The sequence below is a fragment of the Falco punctatus genome (assembly GCF_963210335.1).
Source record: "Falco punctatus genome assembly, chromosome: 3".
NCBI classification, from domain to species: domain Eukaryota; kingdom Metazoa; phylum Chordata; class Aves; order Falconiformes; family Falconidae; genus Falco; species Falco punctatus.
The window spans coordinates 119,145,688-119,165,065 of record NC_137582.1 but is presented as its reverse complement, the minus strand read 5'-3'; the positions used below and the strand labels follow the sequence as shown (position 1 = coordinate 119,165,065).

The 19,378-nt window shown below is 54.5% G+C and overlaps 1 protein-coding gene across 3 annotated transcripts in view; it reads left to right on the top strand.

Moving 5' to 3' along the window:
- The first annotated feature begins 309 nt into the window (after positions 1–309).
- The window catches only part of EPHA10 (EPH receptor A10), a 50,303-nt gene continuing 31,234 nt past the window's right edge, over positions 310–19,378 (top strand). For 2 of the 3 annotated variants that reach the window (XR_013927315.1, XM_080381960.1), the window contains exons 1-3: positions 310–8,682; positions 9,732–9,796; positions 11,087–11,756. Coding sequence is in view for 2 of the 3 variants with exons in the window: in XM_080381960.1 (XP_080238086.1) it covers positions 8,580–8,682; positions 9,732–9,796; positions 11,087–11,756 (838 nt within the window). In the remaining variant the exon portion in view is untranslated. The remainder of the gene's footprint in view (positions 8,683–9,731; positions 9,797–11,086; positions 11,757–19,378) is intronic. The other variant, XM_080381961.1, reaches the window with a different exon arrangement.

Below are 19,378 nucleotides of genomic sequence, written 5' to 3'. Positions count from 1 at the left end.
CTTCCCCGGCTCTGGGGCTGGACACTCGCCCCACATGGCCATGTGGCCAGCAGGACCGGTCTGTCTGAAATGCATCTGAGCACGAGTGACGGCCACATGCTGCAGATGCCTTTGTAAAACATTAACAGCCTGCTGTGAAATTATTTCCGACGCCACTGAAAATGAAAATCCTAATGAAAGCACTTCAAACAGAACTGCTGCAAATCTCTGTAAGTGATTTTAATGAAACCAGCCAGGAATACAAGGAGAGCAAATCAAAGCTAGGACAACTCCTTTGTTCAAATTACATGTAATTGGTATCAAAATTATGATAATGGTTGTTTGCACCATTATACTTGAGGTATATCATAATTTCTAGCACAGACCTTGGCTCTCAGAGGCTCAGACACCTGAGCTCTCACTCTGCAATTCTGTCTTTCAACCAGAGCAAGAGAAGCAGCAGCAGTCCGAGGTGAAGAAACGCGTCTGCAAACCCCGAGGTGCCGGCGTCCTGCCCTGTGTTTGGCACCACTGTCAAAGCATCTCTGCAGGGCAGGACCTGCCTCCCCCAGGGGAGCTGGGGTGTCCTTCTGGTCGGGACCCCCCCACTGCCCAGTTCTGACTGTGCTGTGCATGCCTCCACCACAAGGTCTGGCTGGCTGCCAGCAGTGAAGGGGCAGAGCGGCTCTGGGAGGCTCCAGGGTGCTGCTGGGGGTGGGATGGCATCGGCCCCACCGCTGGTGCTGTGGGCTGGGGGAGCACAGGAGGTCGGGGTTTCTGATCCTGCTGCTCAGAAGTGACTGAATGGTGGGGCAGGACACAGTCCCAAAGTCAATATGTTTACTTTAAGTAATCAGCACTCAAGTACGGCTGGATTCCTCTGGAGCTCTAAATTGCTTTTCTATTGGCACCAAGTGCTTTCCCCTTGGTTGATGCTGCCCAGGTGAGGGTTGGAGCCATGGCCAGTGGCTGGTCAGTGGTGGCTGCTGGGACCCTCAGGGGACGTACTGGTCCCCCGGCTGCCTGTGCTTGGGGCATCTAGGGAGGAGCAGCGCTGTGGCTTGGGGAGGGCAGGGGCCGGTGTTGCAGGCTGGTGTCCATGCTGGGCACCATGACCAGCTCTGGGAGGAGCGCCCCTGCCCCTCTCCTCGCGACCAGCCAGCCCCCACGGCTCCATACGAAAAGCCGGAGTGGCCTGGCCGCTGCCAAAGGTTTGGTGCAGTTTTCCCATGTATCCACTGTTAGCAGGCAATGCCAGGGCTCTGCTCCCTCACGCTGCCTTTTCTGCGGGCTGGGGTGACCTTTGAGAGTGGAGCCAGAAGCACCAGTTTACTCAATGAGGAGCAAAATGGGGCAAACCCTCCCCATGCTGGGATAGGGCTGAGCAAATGCAAACCATTGTTTTCTCCCGGGAAAATTAAAAGGCAATTCTTTCTCCTCTACGTCTCAGCCCTGTGTTGGCCCCACACGAGGCTCTCAGTGATGCTGCGGGATGGGATGGGATGGGATGGGACAGGACGGGACGGGACGGGATGGGATGGGATGGGATGGGATGGGATGGGATGGGATGGGATGGGATCTGTCTGGCTTTGTTACAGCCTGGGCTCTCCGGCCTCAGTAATTCATACGCCATTGTGTGACTGATGAAAACCTCCTATCAGATAATTGATTTCCTTTGTTTATTTGTAATCCTTTGACACCTCCTTTCTGATACCAGTTACTTGTCCAGGGCCCTTGCCTGGCCAGCCCCCCGCTGTGGGTGGGGTTTTGCCTGGCCCCCTGTGTGGAGCCTGCTTACAGCTGTGGAGGGGCTGGGGGAGCCCAGGCAGACCCCCAGGAGCTGCAGGGGCTGTGGCTGCCCTGGGTGCTGCTAAAGGAAAGCCCAAGAGTTCTGGGCTTGCCTTACCCCAGCTTCACTGGCCTCGTGCTCTCATCACTGGCTACAGCCCTGCTGCACACCCCCGTGCCCACGTGCCACTGCCAGCGAGCTGGGCGGCGGTGGGTCTGCATCCCCTGGGAGTGGCACAGGGAGTCTAATTAATGCATGTAATAAATCTGCAGAATTAGGTGGCCTGCCTGCACTTGTGCATCCATTGGTTCCTCCTCCACAGAGATAATTACATCAGATAGCTCTTAAAATAGGTGCTTGTTCCTTTACACAGGGGCTTTGTGCCTGGGGCTGCAGGCAGCATGAGGACTCGCGCCCAGCCGTGGCTGGGGCACCCTGGGGTGGCTGGGTCCTGGGAGTGCTGCTGGGCAGGCACGGCATTGCCCACGCCAGCTGCCCTGGCAACCCCTTGATGCCAGAAGAGGTGAGAGAGAGCGTTAACTTGCTGGTGTTGGGTGCCCCCGGCTCTGCCGTGGGCTGTGGGCGATGCACGGTTAGTCCTGGACCCTGACAGGAGCTGGAGACCCCGGCGGTGTGTGGGGTCACGGTGCTACTGCACTGCTGTGCATGGGGGGTCCTGCCCCGGCTCCGGGGGGAGCAGGCAGAGGGGCAGGAAGGGCACGGGGCACCAGAGGAGACCTGCTGCTGCACGATGGCTTGCACTCACCTCTCGCCTTTGCCGGCTGCTTGGCTCCGTGCAGCAGAAGGCATGGCTCGGCATCACCCACCACGAGCCCTCCCGCTGCTCCTGGAGCGCCATGCGACGTGGGGAGGGGGCAGCGTCTTCCACACACAACTCCTGAGCTCCGTGAATGCCTTGGCTTGCCCTTCAGATTCTGTCACCAGATTGCAGTGCCTGGATCCCTCCTGTCTGGGTTTAATTAATAGCGTGTGATAATTTGTCTCTGGTTGAGTTGGAATTTAACGCCGAGTAGATCCTTGCCCCCAGTGGAAGGCTGGGTTTCGTACTGATGATGACAGAACAGAGTATTACTTATATAAGTATAATGATCTTATGCTGCCTGGGGCTCTGGATTTTCTCAGTATATGACGAATGTGAAGCATTTAAAAAAATTAGACACTAACTATATTTTACATTATTTTCTGGAATGTGGATTCTCCATGGGCTGCCTAGAAATCCATTAGCAAGAAATGTAAAGATGCTTAAAGGCATTTACCCCGATTAGCTGCCTTTATGTAGTCAAGGATCTTTTATGTGATTACTTTAAAAGCTAAAGAGCTGCTGCAAAAAACATTTATAGTACAGAGATCCTGAAGCAAAGAGTACACATCTGACAGAAGAATTAAGCCGTTAAAAACAAATGCCTAGCTCTGGCTGCTTTTATTTTCAGACAAACAACACAGAAAGTAAAAGGAGTTAATAGGCAGAGTATTTTCTTTTGCAGCCCACGATGTAGGGCTGTGCAGCTTTGATCATGAGATTTATGGAGAAGCTTTACATTAACTTTTATTTTTGCTGTGATTTCTGCCAGTTAGCAGCGAGGAGATGGTGCAGGGATGAGCCGGCGCTGGCGGCAGTGGTTGTGAAGGCGCGGGCCATGCCGGAGCATGGTCCTCCTGGGCCGTGAGTGGTGCCTGAGCCCGGGATCAGCCCAGGGCAGCAGGACGGAGAGATGCCGAGGGCACCCAGTGCGGGTGGGTGAGCTGCGCTAACTCTGCCGCTTTCCTGCGTGGGATGTGGATGCCAGATATGTTTGTGGGGTTGTTGCTGTTGCCTGCTCTGCTCTGACTCTGGCCTCGTCACAGCAAAAGCAGCAAAACTCGTCCTGGAGCATGTTTTTGTGACATGCTCAAAACAGCACAAAATTGCACAAACCCCTTGTTTTCTGTTGTAAGAAATCCTTTCAAGTGTGGAAAAGGAAGAAGAGGTGTAAAAGCTTCCGTGAGGTTTCTGCCTGTGCCTTCTTTCTTCAAGGGCAGCTCTTGCAGCCACATACCAAGGCCTGCATCCTCCTGGCTCCTTTGTCCTTTAGCTTAAAAAGTCATTTGTCAGCAAAAGAAACAAAGTTTTGTTTTTCAGTCCAGATCTGGCTGTCCTCCCACTGAGACTTTCAACTATTTATCTCAGGAATTGATGGTCTTGGATTCTGATCCTCTTTCCTTGGTGTTTGTATTGATTTTTTTTTTTCCAGGAGGGTTATTTTCACTGTGGTTTCAAAACTATCTTTCTGTCTCCACTTACAGCAGGTAATAGCTCAGCTCGGTGAATTGCACATTTTCTGGGCTGTGCTGGCCCTAGCTCTTTGCAGAGGTTCCCCTGGCAATCTGGAGCCCAGACAACCAGGTGTCTTTTCTTTCCTGCTCTTGTCTCTCGAGGCTTATCCCATGGCTGTGGTAGTGCTCGGGAGTGGGGTAAGGGAAGCTGTCCGAGTGGATGTGGGTGACAGAGGTGACCAGACAACCCAGGTATTCCTCTTCCTTCACCTACAGAAACCGTCCCCTTGTTGCTCGAGGAGACAGCTGGTCTGCTGTGCTGTCCCGGGGCCAGCATCCCTCTGTCCTGCTGTGCTGTCCTGGGGACAGCATCTCTCTGTCCTGCTGTCCCATCCCGGGGACGGCATCCCTCTGTCCTACTGTGCCATCCCAGGGCCAGCATTCCCAGGGCCAGCATCCTTCTGCCCTGCTGTGCCATCCCAGGGACAGCATCTCTCTGTCCTGCTCCGGGACCGCATCCCCGGTGCTGGCTTGGCTGTGCCACAGCCCGTCTTTGTGCTCAGGGGCTTGTCCCTGCTCATCAGCTGTGCCTGATAATGACTAAATCCAATAGTCTCAATTTAAAAGGCTGCTCTATTTCCTTCACTCCAGCCACGGCTTTTAGTCATCCAGTCTTGCCAGAGAAAAATTCATGAGATCATTTCCACAAAACAACATGATACTTCAAAATCATAATTATAACACCTCTGGCTGTTCTAATATTAAGCTTTTCTAAGTGCTTAGAATAATATTTCAGATAAATGGAAAAGCTTTGTACGCTATTAGCATGACATACCCTTCTAGTGAAACGTATCTCTAACATCAAATCCTCCATACACACTGAAAATGTTCCCTGTTTGGTTCTTCAGTGACATGAACGCATACACCTCCCGTGGGTCTTGGTGGTGAATGGAGCTATCCCAGGGGTCTGTATCGATTTGCTTCATGACATTAATACCTTCCAATGTACCAGCAGCAAGATCCTGCGCATGAATACTAAATGGGAGGCTGTTGTGCCCCAGAGGCTGGTAGACAAAATCCTATATATTACACCATGTGAGTTGTGTGTCATATTAGAGCAATCTAGTTTTAAAGGGCATCTTTCAAACACAAACTAGCTTTTTCCCACACTTGACTGATCACACAAATAACTGTGATTAAAGGTCAAGTGCCTGGGTTTTTCTGTTTTACTCCTTAAAAATTTATATGCGAAAGAAACCCTAGAAGTTAACATAGCATGAAATTGTTATACAGTTATGAGCCTTTAACGACAACTAAATATCACTTTTCTTCCTGGGTGGCTTGAAAAATCTCCAGTAATAATGGGTCACTTTTGCTGGTTTCCACTTGAGGAAGGTTATAAATAAACTCTGTCTTTTGCTTCCCTGCCCTGTAATGCGGTTTGGGGGGGGAGAGTTTTAATCTTATGAACTCATGACCCCAGTCGCCCGGGCTGTACCCCGGGATTGCCGGGAGCACGGGGCTGCAGGCGCGAGGTGGGAGCATCGGCCAGGTGCGAGGTGCCCATGCACCGTGGTGGCACCGCAGCAAGGCACCGGCCACCCCGAGCTCTCCCGGACGGAAAGAGCACTGACAGGTGGATGGGAATTGGCTCCCTCGTCATGTTAAGCTAGAGAAACGGTAGCGGACGTGTTTCCAGAGGGGCTGAGAAATGGAGGGAGAGCTGGGAATACCGTCCGGCTGCAGGCACCCAGCTAGGTTGGCTGTGTCCCACTGCGCGGTCTGTCCCCTGTGCCTGGAGACCGTCCTGGTTTCAGCTGGGATAGAGTTAATTTTCTTCTTAGCAGTTCGTACAGCGCTGTGTTTTGGCTCTGATGTGAGACCAATGGTGATGGCACACTGATGGTTTTTGTTGTTGCTGGGTGATGTTTATGCTAAATCAAGGACTTTTTGGTTCCTTGGGCCCTGCCAGCCAGAAGGCTGGGGGGGCACGGGAAATTGGGAGGGGACACAGCCAGGACAGGTGACCCAAGCCAGCCAAAGGGCTGTTCCGTACCATATGACATCATGGTGAGTATATAAACTGGGGGAAGGAGGAGGAAGGGGGGGACATTTGGCATTATGGCGTTTGTTTTCCTGAGTAACTGTCACACGTGATGGAGCCCTGCTGCCCTGGGGATGGCCCAACACCTGCCCATGGGGAGTGGGGAATGAATTCCTTGCTTGGCTTGGCTTGTGTGCACGGCTTTTGCTTTACCTGTTAAATTGTTCTTATCTCAACCCTCGCGTTTTACATTCCTCTCCGATCCTCCTTCCCATCCCCCTGGCTGGGGGGAGTGAGCAAGCGGCTGCGTGGGGCTGGGTTGCCGGCCGAGGTTAAACCATGACACAGGCTACGGCTAATGTTTGGGGCTGAGCTGGAATACGGGGGGTCGGTCCTTTGGGGTGGGAGGGGAGTGCTGGAAGACGTGGAAAGCAGGTAGAACTATTAGAAGTATATATTGTCAAATGCAATTGTGAATCCTCATCGTGCTTGGAAACTGTTTCCTCCGTTTCTGCAGAACGGCCACAAGAGCAGCATCTTCCTCTGTGCTGGCCAGGAGCCCCAGGTTTCCAACAGTTATGCTTGGACACAACCCCTCCCAAACCTCTCAAAAGCCAACGTGCCTTAGGTGTTCCAAAAAATGCTTGGGAAGGTGAGATTCCTACGCAACAGGTTAAAAAACCATGGTGCCTGGGGTTTTGAGCTGGTACCTGGGTTGCTCAGAATTCCTGATCCTGCAGGGCCTCTCACATAGGGTTAAGTGCATCCACACGGGTAGTCCTGCTGACTTCAGGAGGAAAGTACTTAGAAGCTGGGGCATGAGCCAAATGAACTGCACTCACCATATCTAATTAATCTTAATTATGCAATGTGTAAATCTGAGCCTGACTAGCAGCAGGCTTCAATCGGATACCTGCTCCAGCACACCTGAGCATTTGTGAGGCACCACACAGTTCAGGCTTCAGTGTCTAAGGCTTTAAGAAGTTTTAAGTGCAGCCTGTTTGTGTGGACACGCGACACTGCTCTTCCCCTGCAGCACTGCGCCCCTCACATCTACTGCACCTCTCATCCCATGCGTGGGTTTTGGTTCAGATGGGCAAGTCCTGCTGCCAGCATGACCCAGCCCTGAGCTCTCCATGTCCAGACACAACCCTCTGCCCCGGGCACTCCTCCCGTCTGCCAAGCCAGCAGCCAAGCCCCGTGCTGCCCTTGCTCTAGGGGTGGCCAGCGGCAGCAGTGGGGATCCAGCAGTGATGACCGGGGCTGGGGTACCCCTCCGCAGGGCTGCAGGGCTGTGGCAGGGCATGACCCGTGGTCCAAGCACCCACTGCCACAAACAGGGGCTGTGCACTGGGTGCCAGAGACCAGCCAGGCTGCGTTAAGTGGACAGTCTATATTTTTCTTCCAGATTTGCAATGTTTTACATTTGACAGCACATAATCACAGCAAAGGGAACATCCCACAGGAACAAGTGTTGCTACATAAGCCAGCTTTGGCATCATGGTCTCAGCCATCAGGTGGGAAACTGGCGGGTGTTCAGCCTGACTAAATTTTGCAGGGACCTGCAACACCTACAGTTAGTGATAATCAAACCTCATCAAGTTCCTCCCCCGACGCAGGAGGCTGTGGGCCTGGGGGCACACACCTCGCCTGCAGTGAGCCAGGAATTGCCTCCCCCAGCCCAGCCAGCCTCCCTGCAGCCTCCCCGCACTGGGCTCGCCATTGCAGCGCTGCCTTTGCACAGCTCTGGCAGGACCGGCCCTGCCTGGGGCTGCCTTTTCCCAGGGCTTCTTTCTGACCACTTAGAATGTTATGGCAGCCGCTGGGCTTGGGGGACCTCAGGAAGAAGCTGGGAAGCAGATGTCAGCCCACAAAGGCAGAGCAGAGGGCTTGACGTAAAATTCCTGTGCATCACTTGCAGTCATGGGCAGTGATGAGACCTGCCCCGCTGCTCTCCTGCACCCTGCGGTGCAGGAACAAGGCTCTGCCTCACCACCACCCACTGCCTGTTAATGGCAGCAGGGAGCCAATGTCATGAAGGGGGGACACGGACACATGACATGACATGACCCAGCATTGTTAATTATGGCTGTGACCACAAGGCTGCTGCTCCTCAGCATCAGCAAGGGCTGTCTGTGCCCTTTGGCTTCCATGGGGAGGGCAGTGCCTGCCCTCGGTAGCGGTACTGGGCAGCCCAAGGCTCTGCTCCGCCGGGCCCAGCCTGTTCCGGCAGGTGCCTGCCCCACCGACCGGGCCAACAGGCACGGCGGGTCAGGGATTGGGCTGCGCCTGCCATCAGTAGGCTTCAGAGTGAACGGCGCCCCCACGCCCGCCCTCGCCCCGCCCCTTTCTAGAGGCCGCCGCCGATAGGCTGCGCGGGCCAAGGCCACGCCCCAGCGGCGGCTGGCGGCGGCGATTGGCTGCGCGGGGCAGGGGCGGGGCGCGGCGGCCGGAGCGCGGCGGCGGCGCGGGGCGCGCGGAGTCGGCGGCGCCATGGCGACGGCGCGCGGCGGCGGCGGCTTCCCTCGGGCGCTGCCGCTGCTGCTGCTGCCGCTGCTGCTGCTGCTGCTGCTGCCCCGCGCCGCCGCCGAGCAGGGTGAGCCGGGGCGCGGACCGGGCGAGCGGAGCGGCGTGGCCGCGGCGCCCGGTGCGCCGGCGCTCCTGGCTTCGGCGTGTTCCCCGGTGCTCCGGCACTCGCCCCGTGCCCGGCGGCCTTGGTGCCGCGGCACCGGCTCCGGCGTCGGTCGCCCGCAGCGGGCCGGGCTGCGCGGTACCGTGCCCGGCGGCGTCCGGAGGAACCGGAGCGGTTCGGTGGCAGGGCCGGCGGCTCCTGCTCCGGTGCCGGCGGGTCGGGTCCGGGCGCGGTTCCCCGTCCTGATCCGGTGTCGCCTCGGGCGCGGTGGCTCCGCGGCGTGGACGGGACGGGCGGGGGCGGCGCGGCGCGGCGGGTCCCCGCGGGGTGGCCGGAACGAGCCCCAGCGGTGCCCGCTGCCCGCGCAGCGCTGCCGGTACCGGACCGGGCTGCCGGCGGGGCCGTGGCGTGGGGGGCTGCTCCGCACCCCCGGGCCGGGGCTGGGCGCCGGGTGGAGCGGCCGGAGCTCGGCGGCAGCCCCGGGGCTGCCCGCTGCCGGCTGGCTGCGCGGGGTGCGAGCGCCAGCGTGTGAAACGCCGCCTCCCGCCCAACGGGACGAGCCCTTCCGTAGAAATGGGACGCTGGCTTCCGAGGAAATTCCCGTTTCAAAGCAGCCGCCAGTAGCTGTCAGTTCCAGGGTGCGCACGCTGCGGGCACGGCAGTTGCAGCACTGGCCGGGGTGTTGGGATTGCCCTGCGGGGTCCCTGGGGAAGGGCTGCAGCCCACCCTGGGTGCACCCGTTAGCTCGGGGTGCTCCTGGCGTAGCTCGGCGCTGGGTGCCCAGCCCAGGGCCCTGCAGCGTCGGGCCTGCCGGGTGCGGGGTGCGGTGCTGGCGCGATGGCCGGTGGCGCTGGGGTGGGAGCTGCTCCCTGCGCTCTGGGACCGGACCCACTGCTCCGGCATGTGGGGAGCGATGCGCTGTGCTGAGCTTCCCGACGGCTGGGCCAGGTCGATATTTACTGCTGTGTCCCGGGTTGGTGTCTTTGCTCTCTAGCATCTTGTCTTCCCTGCAGTTGTCCTGCTGGACTCGAAGGAATCGCAAGCAGAGCTGGGCTGGACCTCACACCCATCAAATGGGGTAAGTGCAGAGGTGGGATGTCCCTCTGTGCGGCTGGAGGGGGGCTGCCTTCTGGTGCTCAGCAGTATTTAAAGTCTTGCAGCATGAGCACCCTGCTCGCGTGGAGCCAGTGGAGGGGGCTGGCAGGTGCGGGGTCTCCTCAAGCTGGGGGTGGAGGGGCAGCTTGGCTAGAGCTGTCACGTTGATCAGCGCTGGGCACCCCTGGGCTCACAGTGAGGAGCAAAGTGCTGGTTGGGTGAGGGGTACAGCCCGCATGCGATGCTGCCTCAAAATGAATTTTACACTCCTGTAACAAGGAAATAAACACCGAGCAGTTCGGGATTTGTATTGTCATGTGCACGCCAGCACGAGCGTCTGGGGATCAGCTCAGCTCTTGGAAGGGGGCCGTGGCTGGGCTGGGATTGTTGGGAGCTCTGCATCACATCGGGTCGGTCTATAGCTGCTTTCTGGAGAGTGTGTCAGGAAGCTCAGAGTTCTGTTCCTTGCTGCTTTGGGTTTATTTTCCAGAATGGAAGCAAAGTGTTCAGAGGGAATAGCGATAGAACCTGGACTCATCTGTGTTGGCCAGCTGTTAGTCTGCAGAAGAAACTTAGTTTTGTGTACGTTTGGCAATCTTGCGTAAATTTACCCCCAGAAATAATTGCTTTGGGAAGTTCCCAGGTCATCCTTAAGGCTGTAAGGGTTGAATCATCATTTCACTAATCGGAATCTCTGCTGGTAAGTTTGGGGAAACACTGTCTTGCTTGCAGAGGATTTGTCCTGTTCCAGCTAAAACCTCTCCTGACGGAGAAGTTGGTGCTGCTCATGAAGGTATTTGTCCTTGCGTGATGGTGTGACTGGCATCGCGCCTCCTTGGCCATCTTTGACTTCTCTGGGTAGCCCAGCCCCGTCTGGCTGTGTGGCAATGCCGTGCAGATGCACCTTCCCAGGGACAGAAAATCCGAGGAGCCTGTGGGAGATAATGGCTCTGGGTGCTCAGCCAAGGATGGGTCCAGTTTCATGTTAGGCTGTTCTAGAAGGTCTGATGCCAGTGCCCCGTTTCTAGTTGTTTCTCTGTGATTGTACCTTTGCAGAGAGCTCGGGTATTAGGTGGTCCAGCAGCACCGCTGGGTTACTACAGGTTGTGGTTTTGGTGGGCTGAGGACTTTGAGTGCCTACAGTGTAATGGTCTGTGGGGGGAGAGGCTTGTGGTGCTGGTATTTATACCGATCGCTTTGTTTCTGCCGGGGCAGCTGGCTCTTGCTCATGGCAGCTCCTGAGCTGTTACAGCCCTTTGTGTTCTTTCCCCAGTGGGAAGAAATCAGTGGCGTGGATGAGAATTACAAGCCGATTCGCACGTACCAGGTCTGCAATGTCATGGAGCCGAACCAGAACAACTGGCTGCAGACGGGCTGGATTGCCAGGCGGGATGGCCAGAGGATCTTCATTGAGCTGAAGTTCACCCTGCGGGACTGCAACAGCATCCCTGGCGTGACGGGCACCTGCAAGGAGACTTTCAATCTGTATTACGTTGAGTCAGACTCTGACCTGGGCCGTAGCGTCCGCGAGAGCAAGCACACCAAGATCGACACCATTGCTGCTGATGAGAGCTTCACACAGGGGGACCTGGGTGAGCGTAAGATGAAGCTGAACACCGAGCTGAGGGAGATTGGGCACCTGAGCAAGAGAGGCTTCCACCTGGGCTTCCAGGATGTGGGCGCCTGCGTGGCGCTGGTCTCCGTGCGGGTCTATTACAAGAAGTGCCTTGCCACTGTGCAGAACCTGGCCGTGTTCCCAGACACGGTGGCGGAGACGGCCTTCGCGACTTTGGTGGAAGTTAAGGGCACTTGTGTTGCTCACGCCGAAGTGGATGTGGATAACCCCCCCCGGATGCACTGCAGTGCGGAGGGCGAGTGGCTGGTCCCCATAGGCAAATGCACGTGCGGTCCCGGCTTTGAGGAGAAGGACGGGGGATGCAGAGGTAAAAGTGGCCGTCGGTGTCCTCCGGCAGTTTTTCTCTATGTCAGTCCGTGCTGCCAGACTGCTCCGGTCTGCATGGTGCCTGAGCACAGCTCAGGCGAGTGGAATTGCCTTTTGTCAGCAGTATGATTCTTTAAGTAGATTGCAGCTCCCCAGCTAGCAGCCAGACTTTAATCTGAAGGGTGGCAACCGGGTAAATGGGTGCGTTGCCAGTAGCTGCTCAGCAGCACGGTGTTGGCTGGGCAGATGTGTCAGAGCTCTGAGCACCATCAGGCATTTTCCACAGCTTTATCTGTAACTATAAAATTACTCTAGAACATTAATGTCCCCATTGTCATGCTTTAGACACAACTTAATAATTTGATGACTTTACAGCTTGCAAGGTTACGTCTAATGACAGCAGTAAAAATGGATATAACCTCTACCTTCATGGGTATCCCTCTAATGAACCTGGTGCCCACTAAGGAAAGCGGTGACCACTTTGCTCTCGCTTTCAGAGCCAGGCGTGGGATCAGCCCCACGGTCTGATCCACAGTGTGGGAGCCTCTGAAGAGGGAGGCGCCGGGCTCCTACCTCCTCCCGGGCACCATCCTGCTTCAGGCCATGGTCAGGACCTCGTCCCAGCTCAGCGTGGTCTTGACTGCCTGTGCACCGGGTCTGGTGCCAGCACGGGCGGCAGTGGTGCCGGGCGAGCGGGGCTGTGGCATGGGGTGTTGGTGTGCACCTCCTGTCCCCAGAACAGCGGTTCCTCCGTCCCTCAGCACGGGGGCTTTGTTTGTCTCAAAGGTGTAATTTGCTATCGATTATTAACTGGCAGCATCTGCGGCTGCCCTGTTAGCAGAGCTGGGGCAGAGGAGGGATCTGACCACCAGCTGGGATGTGTGAGGGGAGATGTTTTCTCCAGTAAGATACGCCTGGAAAGACCCTTTGCTGCCTGTGCCTGGTGTCCAGCTGATACCTTGGACCTCTACTTTTTCACCTGGTAGAAAACAGATGCAGAGCAAAACAGCTAAATACGTCCCAAACAGGTGCAGCTCCCCCATGTTCGAGGCGCATGGTTCGGTCGGAGAGCGAGTTTTTCCCAAGGAATCCTGTCTGCCCTTCAGGACCTACTTGAGGCTTGCCAGGTTTACGTTGTGCCCACTGTGCTGCCTTCCTCCAGGAGGTAGGAAACCTTTCCTGGTGCTCCGGGTAGTAGCTATTTGCTCGGTGCCCTCCTCAAGAAGACCTTATTATGACTATCGAATTGAAATCTTAGCGCTGTTCATTGCTTCAGTGGCTGCATGGCAGCTTGCCATGCTTTCCCCATCTGTTTGGAGTGGGAATTTACATAGCGAGTCCCAGAAGGCTTTCGCTAATGTTTCAGGTTTCTCTGTGTTGAGTTTAAATAATTCATATTCTCTAAGGAAAAATATTTGAAGTAATTTAATGGACGTAATTAAGTTCCACCCCCCCCTCACAGAAAGCAGGTCATTAGTCACTCTCTGCGGAGCAGTGTCTGATGTCTGGTCAAATATCAGAAAACAGTTTTTAAGGGTTGGAAGTTTTTGGTTTGTTTTAGAGCCCTGCATTAGCATAGTGCTAAGTGAGTAACTTTAAAAGCTTTTTGATGAAAGCGTTCAAGGCTGTAGAAATTATTCAACAAGAGAAAAGTCCTAGAGCTGGAGGCAGGTAAATACAGTGGGAGTTCGGGGATGTTCACAGAGCCAGGTGATGGCACAGCAGATGTGACATTGGTGGCTTTGGGGGGCTCAGTGGGTGCAAGTCCACTGGATCCTCCTTGCCTATGAAACTTCTTTGCCACAGTCTGTCACATTCTGGTGGCCATGAGAGGTTGGACCCTGAGTTTGTTTGAGGACTGGCCACTGTGGGGAGCGGGGGCAGCCTGGGGACCGACCCCCCCAGCCGGTGCTGCGGGCAGCTGGTGGTTCTCCAGGCTGTCTCAGGTGCTGCTTTGCAGCTGCTGGCCCTCGCTCTCATCCTTTGATCTCTGAGGACTTTCTGGCTGCGCCTGCAGCGTGGAACGTGCTGGTGTCTGAGATCAGTCGCCCGTTCACCCCACGGACTGCTGGGGTGGCATGTGCCCGGTGATCCCAGGGGACCTGGCTGCCAGCCGGGTCCGGGATGGATCCAGGGTGGTGCTTAGGGCCAAGTGCGTGGTGCAACTTCTTGGGTTGAAATCACAAGGAAATGGGGCAGCAGAAGCCACGAAGTTTCCCTAGGCCATCCCGTGGCTGGGCGCTGCCCGGTGTCGGTGCTCTGAAGCCAGGGTGCACAGTGGTCCCTCCGTGGGGACCAGCCAGTGCTCCGCTCACTGGGCAGATGGGGGCTGCTCTGACCCCAGCCCGGCTGGCTGCGCTGCTGGCACCCCTGGTGTGGGGCTGGGATGGGTGGCAGCGCCGGTGGTGGCCACGGCGCTACTGGGAGGTGTGGGAGGTGCCAGCTTCCCTGCAGCGGGAGCGAGCTTTATTTTCCGCTGAACTGGTGAAGCTGTTTGAACTAAATCACAAAGCCAGCGTCCCTGCAACCGTGATTTAAGTGCTGAAATCATCCTGCCGCTGAGAGAACACTTGTACCCTTGCACTGAAATTAGGAGAGATGGAAAAAGACTAATAGGATTTATGGCTCTGCTAATTACTGCTGCAAGAAAGCTGAGCCTTCCGACTGTCCAGCTTTCTATGTCGCACCACTTCTCTGAAGATGCCCCAGCATACCTGACAGGCTTCCGTGGGCTTGCACGTTTCTGATGAATCATTTCAGTGATCTTTGAAATGCAGCCATCTCTAGGCTGGAGCCGAGCAGCTTTAGCATCTGTTTAACATCTACTCTCCAATAAGAGGAGAGGCTCTGTCACTGTAAATACATTTAGACTGCCTTTCTTCCCTAATATATATCTGTAGCCAGATGCTGGTCTGCACTTATACAGATCTTAAAGCCTATTTCCAGCAGATGCATGGCAGGCGAGTGAGGAGTCCTGTTGCACTGTGGATGATCACCTGTCCATCCTTATTTTGTTTTCAGTAGGCTTCTCAGCGCTCATGTCTTTTTACTTTTAATTTCACCAGGCATGAACCGTAGCCCCTTCATGCCATTTACTTTGTGGTGCATTGCAATAGCTTTTGTGTAAATGAAACGGCGATATGGAGGGTCTGCCTGACGTTTGCTGTAAAGTTGTCTCTTTCTGCTTCATCTTTTCCATCCAATCCCTTGTAATATCTGCAAGGAGAATTTCAACAAAGCCCAAGGTTAATATTTACCAGCCAGATTTGCTGCAAATGAGACAACTTCAACCAGACGTTGAATTAATATGATAGAGACCAGTTTCCAAAAATAGCTGTCAGCCACTCTTCTTTGACAGATACGTAAATTTGTGCTCTAGCTAAATTTCCTTCTCAATTTATTTTCTTCCACTTTTGACAGCAGTGGCAGGAGCTGGCTCTGCGCTGCGTTGTGCTGGGGAAATGTCCCATGCTCTGCTGTCCTTCACCAGGACAGGACGGCCTGGCACCGCGGTCGTTCTGGTAGATGATGGTCTAATTAGCGGGCTGTATCCCTTGCCTACGCAGGAGTGACACTACTGAAACCAGTTTTAGGGACAAAATAGTTTCTAGTGCTTTGTCAGGATTTTTAAGCAGCATTTTAAAGTGAATTTTCAGGGAAGGGGACCTTGCACAAGGAGTCACATCAGCGACTTGCTGTCTTGCCCGTGGGCATATGGAGCAGCTGCTGATGGCCGCAGTGGCTGTTTGAAAAGGGGAATAAAAGAAGTTCCCCCCCATGTTCTGCATTAGTTTGGATTTTTGAGCAGCATGTCAGATGCAACATTCCATGGACAGGACACGAGGAAGATTACTGTATCTCACTGAGGGAGAAATCTCAGGAAAATAATAGCCCTTGGTTTTGTTCTTTTGCACCTTTGCTTACAAAGCATGTTGGTCTTCTGGGCTCTCCTGAAATGATACTTCAAGGATAGAGAGGGGAAAGGAGTTGCTGTTGCAGGATTTTTCCTTTTCCCACCCCTTTCCTGTAGGTTTGTGATAAACCAGCAGAAGTTACCAGGCTCGGCAGGGCAGATTTGCATGCTTCATCCCACTGTGTCATTTCTGTATTCCATCCTGGATGTTTCTCTCGCACAGATAACCTGTCGGCTGCTCTGCCCATTTTCTTACGTGGAAATGGGACTTTTTGAGGGCTGGAGGTGAGTCTTCCCTTGGAGCCTTTCCCGGCAGGGCGAAGGCACACTCTGGGGCAGGCTGCAGCACGCGGGGCTGTTGGTGCAAGCCTGCACCTCTGTGTCTGCCTGTTTTCCTCCGGCTGCAGTGGGCTGGCCTCGCTCTGTGCTGGGATCATCCCTGGTAATGGCTGCGTGAAGGACTTTGGGGGCTTTACAAGGTGAGCTGGCCTGGCTGCTGGTCTTGAACCATAGGGATAAGATGAAAGGCGCAAGTCAACACTAATTAGAAGAAAGCAGTCTTTGCTAATGGTATCTGCTAGTGATGTAGAATGTAATGCACGCCTGACGCTGCAGTGGGCCAGAAATGGCTTCTCTGATCTACTGTGGGATTCATCAGTGGTCTGCTGAAAAATGAAGGACACCAGACCGCAAGTCCGCTCTGCTCATCAGGCTGGGGTGCGTTATTAATGGCTGTAATTGCCTGATGAATCTAACGCTGTGTGTAGTGTAATTACGGTTTATGGCAGCTTATAATTGTTACTTGTAATGAGGAGACAAGATTTGTGACAGCACAGCCTGGATTCCGACGTGGCCCTTTGTTGTTGCTGTTTTCCTAAGCCGTTTGCAGCCCCCTTCCCAGTAATTCCCTACAGATCCGTGCCCGTGCGGTGGCTGCTAGCTGGGCTACTCCCTGCTCCGCCTGCCGCGGCCGGGCTCTCGGGCGCTGCAGGTCTCCCCGGCATCGGCTCTGCGGGTGTTTATCCTCCTCCCAGAGCTCTCCAGTGACGCCTTTGCTGCCTGCCCGGGCAGCCCGTCCGGGCACCTTGCTCTCCCTGTGTCTGACACAAATCGCCCTTGCAGTCACTTCAGCTTAGAGCTGCTTGTCCCGGCACCAGCAAGCAGCGAGAACGCGTCTCTCGTAGCAGATCGTGCCTTGCTACAGATATCTCGGGGAAGTCTTTTTCTTTCCTGTGCTTGGCTTCTTGAATAGTAGGGGAACAAATGGATAAGCAAAGCCTTTGAGAAGATCATCCTGTCTGTTGTGGGTAGTAGGTTTGTGGAGAAAAACACAGCTGCAAATACTGTGAAATAGAGTAGTTTCTTCAGTGCTGCCAGCCATTACTCGGGCATAAATTTGGTCAATGCTTTGAGCAAATTTAAAGGGAAGTTTTTCTGTAAAAAAGAGAGTTTGGATAAAGTCCTTGATTTTTATTTTCCAAAGAGAAGTGCTACAACAGAGAAAGTACTTGCTTTTTTAAAAAAACCCCACCAGTCTTTCCATTTGTGTTCTGCTGTACCTTCCCTTTTAGTGCATGCCTTTTTGCTGCTGAGCATCCCGGCGGAGCGTGGGGAGAGGGGTTGCTCTGGTGTTGGACCCACTCATTTGACGCTCGTCCATTGAGGCTGCCAGGAGGAATGCCTTTGCCTGGCTACTGATGTTGGCGTTGGTCTCTCCCCTTCCTTGGGAGAGGGAAATGCTGTCTGTGTAGGGAGGCAAGCATGGATGCAGGCAGAGAGGGGGCTGCGCTGAAGGCAGGAGATGCAGGATGCTTGGGTGGAGCATCCTGGGAAGTTTGTGCTTCGGGAGCCGGCAGTGTGCAGGGTGGGGGTCCCGTGGGGCCACGGGCAGCACGTGGCAGCACCCTCCTGCCTGCGCTGCGCTGCCAGGCTGGGCTGGTGCCTCCCGGAGGTGACGGTGCCTTTCCGTCCTGCCATGAGTTTGCAGGTGTTGACTTGAAAAAAAGGAAAAAAAGAATCCCAAAGCTGTGGCCTGGCCCTGAGAGCTCGTGGCACCATCTTTCTCTTAATGACAGCGAGCTGCGAGCGAGACTTGTGTCCTTGCAAGCCTCAAGGGCTGTGTGGCTGCCTTGCGCATCAGCCACGTTCGCTGCGAGCGGCCGGCGGGCAGCGATGCTTCTGCTGCAGCTGGCTTGGCAGGATGGGTGGGAGCAGTCGTGGGGTGCTGTGCTCCCTGCAGGCTGGGGGGAGCCCCAGGGTGGAGGTGCCAGACCTTACACCAACCTGAGTCCCTCCTGTTGTACTGGGAATCAGCCACTTCCGTAGCAGAGGAGGATGGAAAGCATCTGAGGACCATATGAGCTGGAGATGCCCTGAGCAGGCTGTCTCCTGGAAGATGTTTTTGGAAATCAAGTTCATGTGTGCTCAGCGGGGCCAGGGCTCGCTCTCGCTGAGCAAAAGTTTGGGGCAGGGGTGGGAAGTGGTATTGGTAAGATAATCCCCTGGACATCGCGTGTGTCCCATCAAGGCATTGTGTCACTACAGTGTCCTTAGCTGGAAAATAAATTGTTCAATTGGAAGTTAGAGAAATTTAGAATAATAAATCACATTATTTTGTCATTTAGTGCAAAGATACATCCTGAAGCCTAAGGTCTGCTTTTCTCTTTAAATAGAAAGAAGGTGAATCCAAATGTACAGCGCTTGGGGCTTTTTATTTGTTTCATCTTTTATACATTAGCTTACAAACCTGTATGTGCTTCTGGAGTTTATTTTATCTTCTGACTGATGCTTGAGTATTATGCATAATAAGTTTATTTTTTCTCCTGGGATTCGGTAAGTTGCACAAAGCACCAGGTTTTACTTTCATCATTGATGCAGCCACCGGCATCCCACAGACAGATGCTGCGCTTGAGGGGCCGGTGCTGATGCGCAGGTTTAGCAGCACTTGTCAGGGCTGGAGCCGGGCACGTGGTGGCTGTGCTGAGTGGTAATGGGATGGGAAAGGGGGGCTACGCATCGGGTGGGGGCTGTGGGAGTGAATCTGTGCCTGTTGCTGCAGGAATAATCACTGAGGGAATTTATACTTGAGTATCCTTTCTGAATTACCAGTTGGCTTTCTCTTCTTGGGTCTTGTGTTCCAGCAGGACGTGGCTGGAGCACCTTTGTGACCTCGGAGAAGTGAAGTTTGAAGGTGTGGAGAGCTTTGTGCCAAATGGATTTGGAGCATCTGCCTCCCTCTACCCGTTAGCGGTAGCTCCGTGGTAGATGTAATGCCTTATGGTAGATGCTGCTTTCCATCAGTCACGCGTACGGAACACCCATGTAAAATATGCTTCCTCTTCAGTCTCTTTTTGGAGTAATGATCAAGTTTGGAGATATTTATTGTTCAGGATTGCGTATTATATTGCTATTCTACAGTGTGTCTGAAATAATTATGGCTATGGAAATTGTGGCAGAGCCAGACACAAATTACTCGATGACACTTAATTTTAGAGCAAACTACTCAGAAAATTGCCAGCATCACAATTCGTTTGCAGAATTCTTGTCAGGCTTGAGGTGATAGATACCTGGCTGCTAGATGGACATGCTGGTTATTCTGCTGAAATACAGGGAGAAACATCTCTTGCCCCCATGGCTGAGGGAGTTTGTGTGAGATAAAGCACTTGGCAGGAGCAGGGTGAGTTGGAGGCGCAGGTCGGTCAGTCCTTTGC